Here is a 23839-nt window from a genome sequence, read left to right as displayed (position 1 = left end):
TCTTTGAGACAGTCACCAAAGCCATGGATGATGGGAAGACATTGCACACCGCCTACCTTGACCTAGCCAAAGCCTTCAACACTATTCCCCACTCTGGCATAGTAGATAAACTCTGTCAACTAGGCATCAATCCATATGTTATCAGATGGGTAGCAAAGTGGCTCACTGATAGATCCCACCAAATCTAAACAACCTCAAGCAGTAGACCCATAATGAGCAGCATACCCCAGGGATCGGTCTTGGGGCATCTGTTATTTGGGATATACTTCTCTGAGATACAGGGAAAAACCAGTGGGCTATGGCTGACCATGTTTGCAGATGGCTGCAAGCTTGGCACAGTCAATTCCCCAAGTGATGTGGACATCCTTCAAGAGGGTCTCACCCAAACAAATGACTGGTGCCAGAAACATGGCCTTAAGCTGAATGCCAAAAAATGCATCATCGTCCCCTTTGGGGAGAGTGACGTCCCCACATATTATCATGTTAATAACAGTGTCCTAAGTACACAATCAGTAGTGAGGGATATGGGCACCCAGGTTGATAGCAACCAGACATTTGACCACCATGTTGCTTCTGTTGTACAGAAAGCTTTCTACATGGCTCACCTTATAAGCAAGGGTATCTCATCCAGTGACAAAGAGGTCATAACATTCCTGTATTCTTCCCTTATAAGGCCAGTTATTGAGTCCAACGCTCCCTTCGGCATGTACCTTGCAAAGCACAAGCAACAGCTGGAGAGACCACAGAGGTTCCTCACCAGGAGAATGCAGGGCCTGAAACATCTACCCTACACAGGTTGAAAGTCCTGTCCCTCTACTCAGTTTTATACAGACTTCACAGAGGTGACATCTGTCTGGCATACAGCGCAATCTCAGACCTTGCCTTGATAGGACTGCTGCATATCCGTAAGTCAAGCTCCACTTGAGCAACCCATACGAGTGACCTCAACCTGGTCTGTGATATCAATAGGACTTGTTGGCAGGACAGATTTGTGTCCCAGAGACTCCCCCATCTGTGGAATAGACTCCCTCTCCACATCAAGCAGAGTGCCTCATTATCCCTTTTTAAGCTCAACCTGGATAACTGGATGAGAAACAGAAAATACACCCCTGGGATTCCATCTGTGCCCCTGCTGGACAGGGGCATCGGGTGCTGACTTATCTAAACATGGGCTGAACTCTTGGCTAGGCTTATAAGGGCCTCAGGGCCAATAGCCTAATAACCTAATATGATCCTATGAGGCTCTGGAAATTCTTTATGTATCAGTCATAGCATTTTCTGTAGGCCTGAGAAACCTCAGTGTTCTACCACCGAAAAGACTAGCACATTCTGGAAACAGTCTCAGAGAAAGAGACACTTCCACATAGAGCTGTATGTGTCCCTTCATCTTCTTGCCCCTCATTCTTTTACCAGAAGCTACATTACAAAAAGTATCAATAGCATGAATTAAACCTTAAGCCAGACTTAGTAAGTTAGTCTAAGAAAACTTGGGGAGAAATAGATACGTTTAGTTTTCTGTTTCTTTTTGACACAAAGAATGGGATCAACATTGTTATTAATGGCAGCAGCAACTTCCCCAGGTGTCAGTACAACAGTCTGACAAAACAGGAAAGTCTTCCTGTTCCCTCTTCCAAGACCAACAAGAGTGTCTCTCCCTTGCCCACTGAGGGGTACACAACAGCCAAGGAGGACTTGGCCGAGGAACAACTACAGGTCATCACAGCAGTCAAACACTTGCTTGTCAGGCAGATTGCTAGCCTACTGAAGTGACAAAGGTTGTTTACTTAACTTTTTATTTTTGTGGCTGAAAGAAGGAACCATCATGGGACCAGTAGTTTGTGCTAGGGACAGCCTGAAAGTGGTGCCTCTTTTCTGGTGAAAACAAGCAGCAAAAGTCAGCAAAAAAATAAAACTCTTTAAAAATCCTTTTTTCACACAGAAACACAGTAAATAACACTTTAAAACAATTTAGCAGCTCCAAAAAGAAAGATAAACAAAATTTCTCCACAGAATATATGGTTTTCTACGACTTTAAAATGACAGGAAAAAAGTGCATTCTTCTTTAAAAGTATAATACTGTCTCATGACAGGCCATTAAAAGACAAACTCCTTGCTTTAAAATAACTTTCCTGGAAAGGAATGCATTATTAAACAAACTTTTTTTGTTTTTAATGGATTTTTCTCTCAAAGGAGCAGCATAAGCCAACTATTGATCCTTGAAAGCCTCAGAGGAGTGCACTATTAGGTGGCAGGAAAGCTCTGAATGGCTTGGCACCCAGTCCTGTCTTTTGAGTCTTATCAGCTTGAGCTGACTGATGGTTTGGGCGGGTCTGTATCATATGAATGAATCGCACAAATTGCAAACACTCATAATATCGAACGTACTGGACCTCGAAGTGCTTTTTCTGAAATTGCGGTACAGTGAAGAATGGGATATTTGCCCTTTCCTCACTGTAGTGTAGTCACGGAGATGGAATATATATTTACCGGGAGGGGGGGCACAGCCCCCCACAATAGGAAGTTCGAGGTCCAGTATGTTCGATATTATGAGCGTTTGCAGTTTGTGCAATTCGCTCATATGATATAGACCCAGTTTGGGCATATGGAAGGTATCCTGAAGCTTTGGAAGCTGGCTGGCTGTTATATCCTAGAAAGGATACAGCCTATACAGCTAATGCTAGTGAAGCATTGATCAATATAATGAACTTCACATATTTTAGAAATAAATATGTGATATTTGATTTTGATAACCAGCTAAGATTTGTACTGGTTAAATGCTTCCTGCAGGTGGTTGTGTATCTTTTCATTGCCCAGGTGTGGGCCACTTTATATCGCTCTGATTAACGAATAAGTAGCAAGCATAAATGTGAACATGTTTATATTAGGATACCTGCTGTGGTGCCTGCAAAGATGTATGTTCACAATTATCCCTGCTGATTATCTCAGTTTAATTGATCAGTGGAGGACAGAACAACATACAAATTTCCTATATTTCATCCACAGTGTTAAACATCCAAAGAAGCCGGCCCCTATTTCTTCTAAAAGCAATTATATTCACAGTTTGTTTCTGTCATTACCATGCTTGAAGCAATTAAAATGAGAATGTTACTTTATGCTCACCCTACATTTGTATTTAATTGCCTTCAAACACAAATATTCCTGTCCTAAACATGTTAGCATTCTATTTGTCTTATTATTTTATAGTGTTTGTTTGTAACAGAAAGACTGAAGAAATACAAATATCTTAGTTTCTTTCTTTGCAAGTTAAAGTTGCTGTGGGTTGATAATTAAGGCAGGAATAATGTGAAAAAATTCAACTGGTGTAAAATGAATTGAATTTAAATATGTTTGTTGGTAGAGATGCAGCTCAACAGTTTTATATGTGTGTGTGTGTGTGTGTATATATATATATATATATATATATATATATATATATATATATATATATATATATATATGTATATATACACACACACACACATGGGTCTAGGACATTTCACTGAAACTCAAATGACTGAACACAAATCACTGAAAGCACAATTCACTGAAACACATTTCAATGAAAGCTATATATGGCTTTTTCCACACTGTAGTGCGACCCTGGAGTTAGTATATATAGTAAGGGGGGGTGTGGAGGCGTAGCCCCCCACATATTTTAATAATATATTATGTTCTTAAAAGAGTAATATATTGGAATTGCAAGTATCCATGTATATAGTTCAAAATATTTAAAATATGTGGGGGATATGCCCCCCACACCCCCTATGTGGGGGGCTGCCCCCCACACTCCGCCTTACTATATATACTAACTCCACGGCCGCACTACAGTAGGGAAAAGGCCATAACGTTCAGTGTAATGTGTCTCAGTGAATTGAGTTTTCAGTGAATTGAGCTTTTAGTGAAAATTGCACACTAATTTGACTTTCAGTGAAATGTGCATTCAGTGAAATCTCCTAGACCCATACACATATATATATGTATTGTGTGTATATATATATATATATATATATATATATATATATATATATATATATATATATACACACACACACACACACGCATACATATATTTATATAGCAGCAGCAGCTGCATATATTGTTAGCTTTTCTTTGCCACTTTGTAACTATCTTTTATATATATATTTTTTTGCATTTCTTTAGGAGTGCTAGCAGAAAAGGATTCTGACAACTGCCTGTGTAGGACACCCTGCAATTTAACAAGATACAATAAAGAGCTGTCCATGGTTAAAATCCCCAGCAAGACTTCTGCTAAGTATTTGGAGAAGAAATACAATAAGTCAGAAAAGTATATCTCGTAAGTAAGGTTCCTCCTTTTTTTCTGTGCAGGGTTTATTGACTACATTGCCAATTTGAATGAAGACTATTTTTTAATAATAAATACATTACTTTATAACTGATTGCATACAGCAGATATGGTAGATTTTAATTGCTTCTTAAATGCATTTGAAGCTGGTTTTGTTTGGGTTACTTTACAGATTATTTCAAAGATGGATTTCATTTATTACATCTAAAGGAGCTAAAAGAAGTCAAAATTATGGCATTTATTACATTGAAAACAAGCAGAGGAAGTCATAAACACAAAGCATTAAGTACCACAAGGGTTTTATTTTAACAAAGTATAGTCAAGGTCAGAAAAATGCATTGTATTACCTACGAAACACATCCAGATATAGTTTCTTGCACATGGACGGCAAAAAGCAGAGAGTAAAGAAAATGAAAACAGCTAAACAAATGATGTCAGGAATCATCTGAACTTTTAAAATACTCCGTATTTAAAATGAAGTGCAGCACTGTTGTACAAAATTAATTTATTTTGCAAGTATTAATGCATTCCCTTTAGCTGCAGACCTCTTGTACCTGAATTTGTATATACATTTATATATTTCTAAATCTCAAAGTTTCAAAACTTTGAACTTCAAATGGCTGAGACCAGAAGATCGAAATGTTCAAACTTTGAAAATAAAAAAAAAAATAAAGAAATTTTTTTTTTTTTTTTACATTTTTGGAGGGGGCAAGCCCACCTGTACCCCCCACCCCTTACTAAATAAATATACCAACTCCAGGATTGCACTACAATGAGGAAAAGGTAAACATCCTGTTCTGTGCTGCACGGTGATCTCCATTCTAAGCATTTGAAGTTTTAAAACTTTGATCTTATGGTCTCGGCAGTTTGAAGTTAGAAGATTTGAAACTTTGAGCTTCTGAAGGGGATACATATGTATATATATATATATATATGTGTGTGTGTGTGTGTGTATATATATATATATCTATATATATATATATATATATATACATACACACACACACACACACACACACACACACACACATATATATGTGTGTGTGTGTGTGTGTGTGTGTGTGTGTGTGTGTGTAGGTCTAGGTCCTATGCATTTTGTTGAATGCCATTTCTTCAACAAATGCAAGGGGTATGAATAGCCGTGTGGTGGAATTGTCAATGATATGTAATGCAAGACAAGTAGGTGGCGGTGGAATGGTGAGAGTGCTTGTTCTTCAGGATGAGTGAAGGATAGGTGTTGTATATTTGTGTGCAACTTTGTGTATTTTAGAGTTAGGATAGGGGATAGATATAGCATTGTTTGTGTGAGTTTGTGAATGTGTGAATAAGTGTGTAGTGGCAGTGTTACAGGAAGGTTTTTATGAAGATGAGGTGTAGGGTTAAGATTGGGGGAAGAGGCCATGTTTGGGTTAGGGTAAGAACCCATTACTAAGGTGGTGCAGGTGTGTAGTGAAAGTCTCCAGATTAGCAGTATACAAGGATATTCCCCCTACAAGGATCAATCTTTTTAGCATTTATGTATTACATGAGTTGTTATTCTCCTCAAGTATACGTGTAGTATTTAAAGCATATATATTTTGACAAAATATAGCATATGGCAGCCCCATATAAATGGAGCTACTTTTCTCTAGATGAAGCTTTTTGTCGGGTACATAATTTTCAAATATAGATGTTTGGAGAGATTACATTAAATAGTTACAGAGAAGATGTTGTTTGTCTTTTCGGCTTTTCCCAGTTTGGGGTCACCACAGTGGAACTCCGGTCTGCTAATGATTGGCAGTCGATTTTTATGGTGCCGAGTTGCCAGCCCGATGCCCAACCTTCAGAGAAGGTACGCACATTCATGCATGTCTTTCGAAGGCCACTCTACCGCGGGGAGGACATGCAGAGTCCACAGAGAAGGCACTCCCCGCACACTAGCTGAGAATTGAACGGGAGAACCTCTTGCTGTGAGGCAACAACGCAACCACTGTACTACCGCGGCTTAATCATCAAATAGCTACAGAGAAGTGTCGTGGAATAATGTAATAGTGTGAGTTTAGGATCTTAGTTCTTTCCTCTGTGTTGTATATTGAAATCAGGAATGTGGGATGCAAAAATACATGCTTCTCAGCCAAAGCATAGTTTGGCCAGTATTTTTGTTGTTTCAAAGTGCTATGTAAATTAACAATGTTGTTGATAATGTGGTAGTTAAGGCTCTATTGATCACTTCACCTGGGTCCATATGTAGATATAGATATATATATATATATATAGATATATATATATATATATATATATATATATATATATATATATATATATATATAATATATATATATATATATATATATATATATATATATATATATATATATATATATATATATATATATATATAGATATATATATAGATACATATATATATATATTTATATATATATATATATATGTGTATATATATATATATAGATATATAGATATATATATATAGATATATATATATATATATATATATATATATATATATATATATATATATATATGTGTGTGTGTGTGTGCGCATGTGTGTTTGTGTGTATATATATATATATATATAATATATATGGTTTCACTTTAGAATACCTAAGTACCATAAACTCGATTTTCAAAATGCCGAGAATAAAGTCTGAAAAGCACAGTTTGCTGAAAGTTCACATTGTCGAATGTGCAAATGTCAAATCGGATGTGTAAATAGTGTTATGGTGTGGAAATTGGTTGCTTTGGCTTCAAGACATGTTACGTTTTACTTTAGTACAGTAGAAGGAAATATGACTGAGGTTAACTGTGAAACTCCGTTAAGCATCAGAGAGATATATGATAATGTGTAGTTTTTTAGCAGTGAAGAAGTATCTGCAAAAGAAGGCTGAGGATAGTTTTCTGCAGTTTAATCAGGCAGCCATGCAGCGTGGAATGATATGTTAAATGTTTTGTTCTCTGTAGTGCGATCTCGGAGTTGATATATTTAAGTAACAGGGGGTGTGGGGGCCACAGCCCCATACATGAGGGTGTAGGAGGGCTTCCCCCTTCTTATATTTGGAGAAGTCTAATATAGTTTGTTTTTTTATTTCATTTTGTTTGTTTTTGTGGTGGAGTATAGGAAGTGTTGATTTGTGATGTTTGTTTCAATGTTGTGGGAATTGATGTTGCATGTTTTCAGTGTATTGCCGTTTCAGGATTTTAGTCTCAACATTTTGAATTTTGAGTTTATGCTACTTTGATATTCTTAAGTGAAGCCATACAAATATATATAAATATGTACATATATATGCTATATGGGTGCACTTCACTATCTTGAAATACTGAAATCTTGAATTTCAGTATCTCAAGACTAAAATATCGAAAGCCCAGTTGCGCGAAAGTCCACATAACCAAATCCAGAAATGTCGAATCAGTAGTTGTGGTGGTGCACTGTGTTAATGGATAGCTGGAGATTCAGGTAAGTGTTTATGTTTTAAGGGTTTTGGGTAGGGATTTTAGTGTATGTTAGTGTTTTGGGAAGTTGTAGACATAGGTTATGGTATATAGGTAAGAGTGTGAGTGTGTAAGTGTTGAGAATGGTAGTGTTTGCACATATGTGATGTGTGTTTGTGCAAGGGGAATGTAAAGTGTGTAGTTGTGGGTTTAGTGTCTTTGTCTTTTTAGTGCTATCTTGTAGTTAGTATATATAAGTAGCAGGGGTGTGGGGGCCGCAGCCCCCCACATGGGGGATGCAGGGAAGCTTGACCTCATGCTTATATGTAAGGTTGCTTTGTGTATTTCTATTTTGTTTGTGTGTGCTGTGTTTGTTGTAGTGTGGGGAGGAAGGTGTATGTGTGTTTGAGTGGTGGAGGGTGTATTTAAAAGTTGAGATGTTGAATTTTGCACTTTTGAGGTTTCAGTATTTTGAATTTTTGGCTTTATACTGTCGAGATACTGAAATTCGAGATTTCAGGTCTTCGAGATTATAAAGTGAATTCATCTATATACATACACACACACATATCTATCTATCTATATATATATATATATATATATATATATATATATATATATATATATATAGTCTCACTTCATATTACTGAAATATCGAATTTCAGCATTTCGACAGTATAAAGCTGAAACCATCACAACACCGACACTTCCCAAATTTGAAACCAAAACATCGAACATACACAATACAGCACACAGCACACAAGCCAGAACACCCACACCACAAAACAATTAAATGCAACAAAACACCACACAGACACGCACCTACAATACACAAATGCAAGAGGCAAGCCCCTCCGCACCCCCCACACCCCATACTTATATATACTAACTCCGAGATCACATGAACAGTAAAGAAAAAAATAATCACATACAGCCAACACAGACAATCATATCTTCATCTCCCTACCCTAACCCACTCGTACAAGTTACAAAAAACACTCACTCACCTTAAACTGCAGACACCATCCCAGCCAAACACTTCCGCAACATAACGTACATACATAAGCACGAATTTGACATAGTCCTATTCACACTTATGGGGGTTTCGACTTCATGGACACGAATTTCTGAAATTCAATATTTCAGCCATTCTTGTTTATGAAGTGAAACTATATATATATATATATATATATATATATATATATATATATATATATATATATATATATATGTGTGTGTGTGTGCACATTTATAGTCTCATCAGTTTGAATTTCGAGTTTATGGTACTTCCATATTCTAAAGTGAAACCATATATATATATATATATATATATATATATATATATATATATATATATATATATATATATATATATATATATATATATATATATATATATATAAATATATATATATATATATATATATATATATATATATATATATGGTAGCGCTACAGAATCCTGAAAGCCCAAAATCCTGAGACCAAAACTTACTATATTCCAGCACAAGTACATACAGAAACATATTACACTTCAGCTATATGCATGGGGCAAGCCCCCCTGCACCCACGAAGATTGCACTTCATTACACTAAGTGCAGCCTAGGAGTTGATATATTTAAGTAGCAGGGGGGTTGCCCCCTGCTTATACTTGGAGAAGAGTAATATGGTTTATGTTTTGTTTGTTTCTGTATGTACTTGTGCTGGAATATAGTAAGTGTTTCAATTTTCAGTATTTTGAGTTTTCAGTATTTCGAACTTTCGATATTTTGGTTTCAGGATTTTGGGCTTTCAGGATTCTGCAGTGCTTATATATATATATATATATATATATATATATATATATATATATATATATATATATATATATATATATATATATATATAGTGCAATCCTGGAGTTAGTAGATATATATATATATATATAGATATAGATATATATGTATATATATATATATATATATATATATATATATATATATATATATAGTTGGGGGGTGGAGGTTTGTGTGGTGAAGCCCCCCACCTAGTTTATTGTCAGCTTTCAGTGAAATGCAATTCATAAATATAAAAGCAGAGTAGGTGCCCCCCACCCCTCTAACTATATATGCTAACTCCAGGATCACACTACAGTGGGGAAAAGGGCATATACATTTTACTTGCCTTACATTACTCTGCATTCAGTGAAATGTGATTTGTTGAAATGAGTTTTCAGTGATCTGAGCCTTCAGCGATTTGGTGTGGGTGAATTGAAATTCAGTAAAATGTGTTTTCAGTGAATGAAAGTGTGTGTGTGTGTGTGTGTGTGTGTGTGTGTGTGTGTGTGTGTGTGTGTGTATGTATATGTATATAGATATATATATATATATGTATATATATATGTATATATATATATATATATATATATATATATATATGTGTGTGTGTATATATATATATATATATATATATATGTATAGATAGAGAGAGGTTGGTATACATTGTAATATCCTCTGTGAAATATGTTAATGCCCAGTAAACTACTGCTGCACACTCACTGAATTCCTATAGATTACTATATGATCTATTATGCATTGTAGAGCAGGAAAGAGGCCAGTAGGTGATAAGGGCCTACTGACTGCATCTACAAAAGTCAGTTTACATTATGTTCTACTCTACACTGTAAAAACAGGATAGTTCCCAGTTGTCCCCTGCTATGCAATTAATGAATTGTTCTCTGGTGCACAGAAGAATACATCAATACCCTGCTGGTTCCTGTAATTTAGTAAATGTATTGTCAATTAATTTTGCAATTTTGTGGCTCACTAAGAAGAAAGATTGTTCCATTTGCAATCAGGATTGTACATGTTTCTAGGATGTGTTCAGAAGATTCAGTGTTTCTTAAAGAGTTTGATTTTATTATTATGCTGTTTGTAGAAAGAGGTTATAAGCACAGTGATTTGGCAAATTCAGCCATAAAAATAGTATGAACAACAAAGAATTTCCACCTATTTGAAAACATGGTCTTACTATGACTAATGCTAAGGAGAATTTATATGAGTCAGTCAACTTTCTTGATATGTCTGTATACAGTAAAAGCATCAATCTTGTTATTAGTTTTAACTGGAAAATAATAGAGGGAAACACCAGTTTATGTAAGATAGTCAGTGATAAACCTGTTTTCACCCGTAAAAAAAGCCAGCATTAAAAAGTTGTACAGTACAACAGTTTGTTCTCATTGCATGTACAGAAAAAGAAAGGAGTATGTGTGAATTTAGTCAGCACATTTTATATGAACCCAATGTGTACTTTAGACATTTGGGAAAAAGCTTACCAGACCAATTGCAGATATGACTTTCAATCAATGGATCTGTTTTTTTTAGCCCAATGTTCAGCATTTTATATAGGCACAATCATGAAAAACGTGGAAAAGACTGTTCGTGAACATTTATACTCTATTAACTACAGTAACTGTAGTAATGCACTTTTTAAACATTTCCAAATACACAATGGTTTCAAAAAGCTTCATTTTAGATAATTTACCATTTTAATTTTAAATAATTAACCATTTCAGATTAGAGCACAGTGTTATAGAACTCCAATAAACTATAGAGTTGCTGTGGGACAGATAAGAATCCTTGATTAAATGAATGTAGTTATGTTAAATGTGTTTTAAAACAAGGAAGTTATTGAAAAAATAAGTGAGAGAAAAAAAATGAGCTGGTTGACATCAAGTATATTTTTAACAATATATTTTGTGCGATCATATTGTATTTAAAAAAGACTCAAAAGTATGCTAATCAATAAATATTTTCAGTGAGTAAAAACTGACCGTCTTAAAACCCTGGGATTTAACCCAGCTCAGCAGCAGAAGATATCCTGCCTGCACCTCCTCAACAAAAATATAACCTATTCTAAGACTGTAGCTACTTGCAATAGGTTATATTCCATTATGGTTCGATTCTTCACAAGGTTCAGCAATACAATTCAGAGAATCCTGATTTGTTTAGTTTCTGTGTGCACAGTCCCCATACTGCTGTTTTTATTCCATTAGCAATAACCTTCTGGTGGATTCTACTAGTTAATTTTCTTGAAACAGGAGACCTCTGTGTAAATGTATAGTACCACATAATGCAAACTCTCGGTAAAGACCAAGGTTTGATCAAATATATAAACAGATGTAATCTTGTACTCTAAAAAGTAGAAAAATAGATTATTACTGCTCACAAAAATAAAAAGCAACAACCACCAAAAACATATCTGTTGATAAGAGTTTATCTTGATGCTGTTGCATGATCTTCAAAACATCGGAAACTTTATCCATATTCTGATCATGCTGATGCTGAGATTAACTGAATTCTGTTGAGTTTTATTTTGTCATTTCACCCTTTTGTTCATGTTTTCATAGCACACTTGTTGAAGAAATGACCACATGGATTCTTTTTAGATTTTGGGAGTCATAAAAGAGCCAGTGTTCTCCCACAGGCTTAAACCAAATATCTCATCAAAAGTTACTTTTGGATATCCTCCTAAAATTTTTTTCATTTTGTATTTGTGGTGGTTTATTAACTACAAATTTAATAGCACATCCTGCTCTCTGCTTTTCATGCACTACACCTAACTTCTGTTGGGTCAGTTATGTTCCTTCAGCACGTTCTCCTTCTCTGAAGGCAGCACCCATTTGAAAATGTCCTTGTTTCATCCCCATCCCAGCCAGTTCTGAAGTTGCCTTAACATTATGTTGTCTGCACACACCGGCATGATGGAAGGATTGCCATAGAGTGCTACTACCCTCATTTCACCACAATGGTTTCCTCACATTTCTAGCTGACAACAAAAGAAGCTGAATAAAAGCGAAGTATACATAACAAATTATATCAATAGCATATTTATACTAATCAGTTTAGAGCATGTGATCAAACACACATTTATTTTGACATGACTTAAATCATAAAGGCTTATTAATCATATGCATTAACACTCTATTTTGTTTTCTTTTACAGAGATAACATTCTTATTTTGGACATATTTTTTGAAGCTCTAAATTATGAAACAATTGAGCAGAAGAAAGCTTATGAGGTGGCAGGCTTACTCGGTGAGTAACTGAATACAAAGTCAATGAACAAGGATAAAACAAGTTGTAGTAAGTATTCCAATGTCATATAGTCACATTCATTGTGAGGTGTACAAGAGTTTAAAACTACTTTTTTTTATTTTGATGATATAGCAGATTAGATATACACCTAGTTTTAAACAACATTTTGAGGACAAACTAGTGAAGGGAACTGACCAAATTGTTAAAAATTTAGATCATCTCAAAATTAACACATCTAGTGGATACCACAGGTACAGAAACCCCAAAGAACACACACACACACACACACGGATGCACACATATAGACACACATGCACATGTACACTGAAACACATATACCTCTGACAGAAACACACACACACATAAACACTTGGACATATCATGGTTTACATAATTTATGCTTCCCAATGTTAACTCTTTTACAAATGTGAGGTAGGCAAATTTGAGTCTATATTATTTCATCGAATGGCTATTCAGAGAATAGCAATTCATAGAACACCTATTTAGCGAATCAGCTCTTCATTGAATGTCAAATTCCAACTAGGGAAAACCAGCGGTTGGCCACCATCTGGAATTTGACCTTTTCCCCACTGTAGTGCGATCTTGGAGTTGGTATATTTAGTTAGGGGAGTAGGGGGGGGCGTAGCCCCCCCCCCGGCAGGTTTTACATTTTTTTTTTTTTTGTGGTCGCTCAGTTGGCCAATTGCTTGTTTGCCCTATGAAAATTTGCCATTTGATGAAGAGTGGCTTTGCTAAGTAGGTGTTTAACGAATGGCAATCAGCTGAATAGCGATTTGATAACGTGATTTAGACCTGGCAAATTCTTGGTAAGTGGTATTTCTAATTTTCTAAAATGTGCATTATATATTTGACATCTTTGTGCTGTACCGCAGTCATATGCAGCTTTGATTACTTAGACAAAACTTATGTAACTGAAAAAGGCTATCAATTAATTTCTTTCCAGTCTGAGCCTTATACATGCTTGGGGTTCTCTTCTCCCAGACAACCCTCTTACATTTTTGTTTCAGACTTAAAATGCACCTCTTTGATGTCAGGGAGGTGGATAGCAAGGCTGTCTTTTTCTTGATTTCAGAGCATAGTCAACAGACTAAGTATAGCACTGAATATTTCTAAATAGTTACTAAGCAATCAAGACCTTTTTTGGACTGTGGTTGTAGATTGTTTTGCCTAAGTGAAATTTTAAAGTGATAAAACTTAAAACTGTAAATGTAGTCTTCTAGAGAGGTGACTACTTTTAGTACTTCATGTGAAGCACAGCATTTTTTTTCGGGGGGAGGGGTAGAACACCTTTACAGCTACCATGAGATGGTTGCATCTCCTTTACAGCTTGCTTAATATATATATATTTATATGCTGGGAAGGGGATACTTTTCCAATCATAACAATCTTATCTTAGTGGAATGGTGACCTTACATATTGTCACATTAATCTCAAGCATGTGCATACCCACCACCAAAAATTTAATTAAATACCCACCCATACTAGTAAACAATGTTTTTAAACAAAAATAAATTGTTTCCTACGATTAACAAAAGCAGTTTCCAGCACAAAAAAAAACTTTTGTTAAGCTAACAACATAGTAACAGTTGACATTTGATCTCAGTTTGGTAACATTTCGAAAAAGTAAGAGTATCAGTTCAGTGCATTCTGCTGACATTCACTGTAGAGAAACTGGCAAATTAAAAGCATCCTTAAGCCTCATTCTTTATTAAACTTTTTGCATTTGCAATAACAAGGAAAAAAACATGTATTTTGCAGATTCCATAAGTTCAAGCATAATTAATATGAATATTGAGTGGTTCTGACTACCTATACAAAAAATGAAGGTATAACATTAAGCTGTATCCTACATTTGTGTTTGCCCAGTTTACCAAAAAATACTAATATCTGCTTTTGAAGCAAACCAATTCTTTTGCAGAGAACATAGTTGCAGGTTAAGTTGAAACTTTGTATATTGATATAAAACAGTCAAGGCAGGATTGAAAGAATTTCTCTCGGATTGTACAAAGTGCCCAACATCCCAGATATGCTCAGAATTAGTTCAAAATGATGAAGATTACTGAACCTAAGGGAGAGATATCTATACCAGATTGTAGCCCCCCACCCCCAAGTGAGAACTGCTCTCTCCAACTGCCTCCAAAAAAAAAAACAGCATCCATGGGGGTCAGATGGTGTCCCCGCTGTGTGCTTCACTCAATTTAAACCAGAGGTTCCGCAGTTAGGAGTTTAGGAGCAGTGTTTTTAATCACGTCCACACCAGGATAATGCCAACTGTGGTACTTGCGCACTGTGGTCCCCCCGACACCTGCAGCTGTTATAAATAGAACGTGCTGAAGGGACAGACCTAAGTGGGCTGTTCAATTAATGTAACAAAGACAAATTCTGATTCAGAGACATAATAAGTCTGCATGGTGAAAAACCACATTAACAGCTCTTTACCATGCCCCTGAATTGAACCCTGGGCTATTAGACCTTATCATATTACTACTCACCCTAGCAGCTCATGTATCATTAGCAAAGGCATCCTGCCCACAAATACATATAGTCAAATACACAATCACTGGCATGTCCAAACCCACACAAAAATCCACTCATGCAAAACATGCTCACACACATGTAAGTACTCACCTGTACACCCACACCCATGCTTAGTCATGCACAGACACTTAGGTGCAGACTGACTGTGATCACCTGGATAGACACACAAGCACACACATATCCAGCCTCTGCATTCTCTACCTAGCTATTGTCTTGCAATTAATCAGACACACACACACACACACACACACACACACACACACACACACACACACACACACACACTCAGCATCTTAATGCCACACAGACACCCATGGCTTTGCATTTACCTGTACCATCAAAAATACTCATAGATGCATAGATGTGAGTAAGCAACCTCTGTCAAAAGACAGCAATCACCTTTTCCTCCTTCAGATAAAGTAAAGCACACTCTGTAAGCATTTCTAGAGAAAAGAACATAGTTAACTAGCATTAGATAATCCAGTCCCACAGATTGCCACATTGGCATGATGTTTTACCTACAAGACCATCCTCCCTGAGGGGAGAACCATCACTGCAGACAAGTCTAAGAATCATAAAGACTCAATACAACATGGAATCCTTCCAACATAAGGCTTCTGCATCATGATAATACTGTATGAATCCCAGGATAAATCATTTCATAATTCTGAAAATGCACAACATTGACACCAAAGCCAAAAGAAAATGTTTTTATTCTTTTCTGTGAAATAGTTAGTCATGCAACAGTAAGCTAACAATAAATGAATAGCGATTGCGCTTATTAAAATATTTCATGCTTCTGTCCTCTATAGTGATGTAACCATTGAAAACAGCAAGTTGCCCTATAATTTCAGATATCTTTTCATAGGGGAAGTAATTGTGACAGTGAATTTCTATAATTCCATCAGAGATTTAATAAATAATTTCAATTAATTGACGTAATTATCATGTCTTGCTAATTTCTTCTTTAAAAAAAAGTTTATCCCAGGAGGATGCTAAACATAGAAGAAAGCAACTTTCCACTTGAGATATTTTCCATAGGTATACATAAAACAGAATACCACGTGGAAACCTCTACTTTATTAATTAGATTTTACTAAATCCATTTAATGTAATGTTTTAATATTTTGATAGATTTGCTGGGCAAAGAAATAGACAGTAAATTTGTCACTCGGCTGTCATTACAAATTAGTGTAGGGATGATAGTTTTTTCACTGCAGCTAACTTATGGGGAGATAAATGAGCATTATGGATCAACATAAATTGCTGATGTACATTTTCATTATGGCAACATCTTATAAAAAATGATGTTAAGATAAAATGTGCATATAATATTTTACTTTTTATTTATTGGAGTTATTTATATGTTTAATCTAATGTTACATTGTTTATTGCATTTTTATGTGTATCTTTAATTTTTAAGAGTGAGATAATTGGTCATGAATTTTTGTTGGACGTTTGTGTCTTGTGATTAATTTGAATCTACTATTTAAAAACTGTCAGGTGACACTCAGTTTGTATTTATACTGATGAAGGGAATTGTCCCAAAAGCTTGTTTATTTAATAAATATCTTGGCATTTAGAATCTGGTAGTTTTGTTGTTTTAACATTTTATAAACATCATTCCAGGCTGACAGTTACTCGGTGTAGAAAACAGAACAGACATTAGATGTTGTTACATTAACATAATTATATCAAAGTGAATGAATGCTGCATCTTGTGAATGTTTATCCAAGAGGATACTAAATCAAATATCTTTGTAGGACTTAAGTAATGGACTAAGCTTTAGTATGACAATCCTAACTAGGTTTACCAAAGTAGAAGTTGATGGTTTAAGGTGCTATTTGTTGCACTGGCTTATTAGAAATTATACAACGACCCCCACCCCATTAATATTCCAAAACGTGCATGCTGATTGGTCAGTGTGCACGTTGTAAATCAGACTTATACTAATGGAAAAAGGTCCATTCGCCTGGCTTTTTTCCATTAGTATGCCTTTTTTTTTTGTTGGACAGTTGGACTTACAGTTAGTCATGATTTTTGTATTTATTTGTGATTGATTGTGTTTACTCGGTTATATCTTAATAAATTGGTATTTAAATACTGTTGGTGTGGTTAGTACATTCATCTGACCAAGTTGGTGATGAAAACATATTTACGAAGATTTTTAATGTTTATGTGCTTATGTGTTTATTATCAAGTGAGTTTTTATTTCAAATTCTACATTAAAGTCCGACAAGTTTTGGAACCGGCTGAATCATGCTCATTTTTGGGTTATAAATGTAAATATGTTACTAAACATTAATACATTTATAGACCTGAGAGCTTTGCTGTGATATTATTTTACTTACTGCGTGCTCGTACTTACAGCCAGTCCCAGTCACTATACATGTCTCACTTCTACAAAAGTCTACACGCTCTTATGCAGCACACCTCCCACTTTACACTTGAGTCATGGGAAAGAAAACACAATGGACATCAGTTGTAGATTATTCCCTAACCCATTTACATTCCATATTCATTCTTTGAAAGTTACCAGTTATCCAGCTACACTGACGGTATTCTCTTTTATGCAAGTTTTGATCCCCAATGACATAATTTGTAGTATGAATGTCTCTTGTGTTTCTAAAACAGCACACATATATGTTTAGCAGTAATTTCTGTAGTTAGATAGTATCTCACCTTTGAAAAGGACCTATTTCAGGCACTTAAGGTGGTGTCACTTTGGAGTCACTGAGTTCACACCTGTGATTGTGATAAGTTCTGTGGCACTATTTTTAGTCTGGAGTGAAATGGCATCAGTATGCCAGTTCCCATTCAGTTCATCCCAGCCTCAACTGTCTGTCATTCAAGTGTAAATGAGTTGGCTGGTTATTGCTGCCAGGCCTTTCCTCTCCCTTAAAACGACTGATTTGACTGATCTTCATCTTAACATGATTGTATTCATTAGATGCGGAAGTCATCTCTTTCTATCTCTTGCAGTAGAATATTATTGGGAAGTTTCACTGGGAAATGCTTCTCTTTCACAACCTGGTTAGCTATTCTTCTTGGTTAGCTCTTTCTTTCTCTGTCTTTCTAAATGTAGTCATCAGTCCATCTGAAGTGTGGACCGGTCATAAAATGGGTTACGGTTAAGTTTATGGTTATGATTATACTAAATTGCTCTTACATTTGGGTGGCAGTGGGGACCACTTAGGTTATGGTTATGATAATACTAAATTGCTCTTACATTTGGGTGGCAGGGGTGACCACTTTTGTGTAGCTATGATGCTCATAATGTTGTTCTTCACATAGGTCAGTTGTCTGGCTGTTATTATTGACGATTTGGTTCCATTATGCATCTTCCATCTATCATGTGTCATTTGTAGTGTACACCACTTCAGAAGCCCACTTATAGCAGCAATGTAACCAACATGCCATTTATGATTTTTATGGACTTCGGTCATTTATTACTGGCCTGTAGCAACCAAGATTTTAATTTGTATATTCTTGTTCTTAAACCTGAAGACTTCAGCTGTTCTGATTGAAGTATGTGCTGAACTACAGTTTCCAGCTTAACTGCAGCAATGTAGGTAGAGTATCAGTGGGTGTATGAAATATATTTAAACAGGCAAAAAAAAAAATCATGTTTATTTTAGAGGTCTTTTGTTTTATATGTGTACTAACCAGGTATGACCACTGAACTTAAGAACCTATTTAGGAGTGATGCAAAAGTACTTGCTGGTTAAGTGACTTACTCAATGTGACACGGAAGACAACTGGAGGTAGAAGAAATCAAACCCTGTACCCTTAGTTACCAAAGACAGCTGGCTAACAGTTCACATCCTTAATCTTCTGCAATAATCTCATACTTTGCAAAAGGGCTAAACTTTTCTGAAGAGCCTATAGCTTTGACTTTTTTCCTTGACTCATTGACAAAACTTGCTTTCCATTCCATTTCTTTTCAAGAATTCTAAATTCAAGTGATCTAAATTGCAGTCAGTTATATATTACCCCTACTAAGAAAAACTGGAATCATACTATGGATAATTTGAGGGGATCCATGCATGGGATAAACTATCTAAGAACTGCCATTGTCTATTAGTAGTACAGGCATACCTCTTACCTGTACAGATTTTCGCAGAATGTGCATATTTTTGCCTGATATTGTTGGTCTGTTCCTCATAAAAAAACTGTGTTTTTCTGATAAATCACTGCGATGATATAAGGATTAAAGTCAATAAATAATGACAATTATTTGAGATTCAGATGTCATATCCTTCAGAAAATGTATGGTAACACAAATCCTGTTATTCTAGGAACTGTCTAAATTTATAACAGCAATAATTAAAATGTGTCCCTATTTTTAGGCCTTTATCCCCCCCATTTTGTCCGGCTTTGTCCAGATTTCTTGCAGTAAGAGGTTGAGGCAAGTCTTTTACATAGCAATAGTTTCCTCTGCAAGAGATTCTGTCCCTCTAAACCATTCTGTTAATTTTGAAGAAAAACTTTATTTTCCAGTATCGAGTATTTATGATACAATGTGACGTGGATGTGAAGTATGTTTATCAGTTATTGGTCAAAGGATGTCTTGTCTGCCAGACAGTCACTTCTTAGCACTATGTAACAGACTGAATATACCAATAGGACTTTGAGGCAGTTCATGTAGGACATACCTTTTAGGCCTTGCACCCTTTTGTTATGGCATTACTGTAGGCATTCCAATTGTTGCATATGCCTGGACAGATACATGCCAAAAGAGACATTACACTCAATAAATAGCCTAATACAAGCTGAGTAGATGGGGGCAACAATATCTCTGATTCTAGAAGGATCCCCTTGTTTATAAGCTGTGTAATACAGAAGGACTTCCTTAACACAATGGACAAATGCTGGTAAAATGTTAAGTCACTATCTACATATGTTCCAAGTCTACTGGGTCAACTCTTAGGGTATATTGTCAATATTGTAGTTCCCCAGAGAAGTCGTTTCCAAAGGAGATGATAATGAATTTGTTGGAATAAAGCTTTAGTACACGAGTCTGACACCAGTTTATTTATTTATTTATTTAATATTTGTTTCCCAAGAAAGCCTGTCTAGGTCAGAAAGGACACATTTTTCATTGGCGGCCCAGGGAGATAAGCTCCACATAAAATTTTACATATATAGTATTACAGTTTTAACATCATATGGAGAAACATGCATTCAAGCATTTAACTTCACGTTCATGCTATTGCATTAGATTGTCCAGGTTTAAACACACAAAGTACCTTCTTTTCTTCATTAGCATGGAGGATAAGTATTATACATTTCTTCATAGAGTGATACATGTTAGTTTACAGTTTTTCCTTATAGTTTGGCACAGGGATGTGTTGTTTAGCAGCCATTACAGCATAATAGAGGAGAGAAGGCATAGTGGAGAGATGAGGGAAAAGTGTAGGAAGGAGATTAGCTGAAAAGGTCTGCTAAAACAAAATGGGTATTTGTAGTAGAGATGTAGAGAAATAAGTTAGCCTAGAGAAGATTAGCCAGAGGTGGACAGTGTTAAGTTTAAGTTAGCTAAGAGTTGAACATGAACATAGCCATGTGTTGTTTAAATGTTGCTTTGGGGAGGATTGGAATGCTGCCAGATTAGTAATAGTTCTTGTGGATAGGAGAAGAAAGTTTCAGACTTTGACTACCGAGTAAGAATATAAGCTTTGCCCTGGTACTTTTGAGGGGTCGGAGATAACTAGGAGTTTCTTGTCTTCCGACCTTAGGGCTCTGTTGTGGGTGTAAGAATTAACTGTTTTAGTCGGGGCTAGTTATGATAAAGGTTTATAAATGATGTCTAAGGTTGAGAGCTGGGCATAATGGAAGTGGTTAGGGAGTTCTAGCCATTGTAGTATAAGTAGTGCTTTACAGTGATGTGTATTGGTCTCAGAGTTAGTGGCAAACTTAGTGACTTTGTTGTAGCAACATTCTATTTTGGTTCTGATAGTGGTCTGTAAGTTGGTGAGAATTGTGGCAGCATAGTAGTGTGGGGAAGAGGAAGGTTTTGGCAAGGGTGGCTTTGCCCAAAGTATTCAGGACGTGTTTGTTCCTATAGAGGATAGCTAGTTTCTGGTGGGTTTTCTTAATGTTATGATGGTTATGTAGATTGAACTTAAGATGAATGTCATTGATGACTCCCAGCATTTTGGTGTTGGGGGACAATTTCATAGATTCATAGGTTGGTACTAAGCTATCGGCCCTAGGGCCTATACAAGCCTAGCTGTAAAAATTCCTTGGATATTTATTCCCACAATATTTACTTCCCTGGAACCCTGTCTAGCAGGGCGACTGACGTGATCCCTGGGGTGACTCTCCCATCCAATCGTCAATAACAGTGTTTTCTGCTGAATGGATTTTGAACTGATTTAAGTCAAGAGAGTGGTTTCTAGGTATAAAGAAAATAAATTTGTATTTTTAGGGTTAAGGAACAGTTGAGAGTTACTGAACCAGGTTTCAACTGAGGTGAAAGTTTGTTTTGTGATAGAGTGCAGTTGAGACAGTGTGGGAGAGGTGCAGATGATACGAGAATCATCCGCATATTGTATGAGAATTACTAGGGTTGAAGAAGTGTACAGGTTATTAGTAAAAATATTGAAAAGTAAAGGCCAAGGCTGGAACCCTGTGGAACATTAGTGCAGGTGTGAAGAAAGAAAGGGATGGAATTTAACCATTTCACTGCTTGTTTTCAATTGTTTCGGTAGCTATAGAACCATGGTAAGGTGGGAGGTGGAAGTCTTAGGTTGGAGAGCCTATCTGGGAGTAAGGAGTGAGAGACTGTGTTGCAAGCTTTTGATAGGTCAAGAAATAGTGCCAGTACAAAGTCATTAGTGTCTCTAGACCTATTTACAGTGTCAGTGAAGGATAGGAGGGATGTGGATGTGCTGCAGCCTGGACGGAAGCCGGGTTGTGAGTGGGCTAGTAGGTTATTTTGCAGTAGGTAATGCAAAAGTTGCTGATGCATGCATTTTTCCAGTATCTTGGAGATGGGAGATAGAATGGCTATAGGTCAGAAGTTTAGTAGCTTAGTAGAGTTTCCCCATTTATGGATTGGAGTAATGTGTGATATTTTCCAGATGTTGGGAGCTGTGGATTCTGAGATGGATCTGTTGATAAGAACACTGTTGAGGTAAGCAATGGAGTTAGCAGCTAATTTTAGGTACAGTGGTGGGAGGTTACCTGCTGATAAGAACACTGTTGAGGTAAGCAATGGAGTTAGCAGCTAATTTTAGGTACAGTGGTGGGAGGTTACCTGCTGAGGTGAAGCAGGGTTTTAGTTTTTGCAACAGTTAAGGCTAAGTTATTGGAGTGGGCATTTAGGTGGTTAAAGTGGTGAAGGTCAAGAAGTGAGCATGAGGCAGGATTGAGGGTAGTTGTGAAGGTCGAGGAGTTAGAGCTGAGGCTGAGTAATTTAAGATCAGGGAAAAGCTATAGATTTGTATAAAGTGATTGTGGAAGTCATTGGAAATTTGTGAAGGTAGGGCATCACGGGAAAGGCCATGATCTTTTTTAGTCCTGGGTATAAGTAGGGATGAGATGGAGGACCAAAACTTTTTAGGGTTAGTCCTATGCTCATGTTGGATGTGGGTATAGTATAATTGTTTGTCTTTGTTCACTTGCTTCTTGGTTGCAGGGTTGTCAGAAAGCTAGTAGGTTTTTTCATTTTTTATTTTGTTTCTAGTGACCCCAAGCTATGTCCTTTTTCTTTCATGAGATTTATACATACATTGGTTAACCAGGTTCAGAAATACTTTTGATTTTTTTTGTCTGTACTGGAGCAAGGGTATTAAGTATACTTAGAAAAGTAATGTTAAAATACTGTACTGCTACCTCTAGGGGGGAATGCTTCAAAAGTGACCAGTTTATATTCTTCAATAAGTCATTAAATATGTCTTGAGAAAAGTTAGATTGTGGACAGATTTCAGGTTGTGTTTGTTAGGAAAATGAGTGGCAGTTCTGAGGGTAAAAGCGGGTAGGTTATCACTTAGTGCACTGGGAAGTGTGCCTGCAGTAGCAAAATTAGAAGGATGGGATACAAGAATCCAATCGAGTGGATTGTTGGGTAAAGCATTTATTGTATCTAGTAGGATAATTGATTATTTGTGTGAATCCTTAGAGATTAATACTGTTTGCTGGTATTTTTGAAGACAGCTTTTGCCAGTCGATATTAACATCCCCTAAAATGATTGTCTCGTGGTTTATGGTCTGTGAAATCCAGGATAGTATGTCTTCAGGTATGGTTATATTTTGTCCTGGTGGAATATTTATGACTATGACACAGATACGTTTAGTCCTATTAAGGTTTAGAAAGGATGCAAGTATCTCTGTGTTAGTGAATATGGGGATGTTATTGGTTTAATGCATGATATTAAAAGTGTCAGGATAAAGTAGGGCTACTTCTCCACCTTTCTTATGGATTCTGTCTAGTCTAGCTATGCTAC

General features: G+C 36.2%; 1 protein-coding gene across 1 annotated transcript in view; it reads left to right on the top strand.

The window, feature by feature from the left end:
- The window catches only part of LOC122788123 (acid-sensing ion channel 2-like), a 1562929-nt gene that overhangs the window by 1378630 nt on the left and 160460 nt on the right, over positions 1–23839 (top strand). The window contains exons 6-7 of the mRNA XM_044055062.1: positions 4162–4315; positions 12739–12830. Of these exons, the coding sequence (XP_043910997.1) occupies positions 4162–4315; positions 12739–12830 (246 nt within the window). The remainder of the gene's footprint in view (positions 1–4161; positions 4316–12738; positions 12831–23839) is intronic.

Source organism: Protopterus annectens, chromosome 13.part0 (assembly GCF_019279795.1).
Source record: "Protopterus annectens isolate FY-2018-M chromosome 13.part0, PAN1.0, whole genome shotgun sequence".
In the NCBI taxonomy this organism is placed as follows: Eukaryota; Metazoa; Chordata; order Ceratodontiformes; family Protopteridae; genus Protopterus; species Protopterus annectens.
The sequence above is the reverse complement of the archived record's forward strand: the minus strand, read 5'-3'. Positions and strand labels throughout refer to the sequence as shown.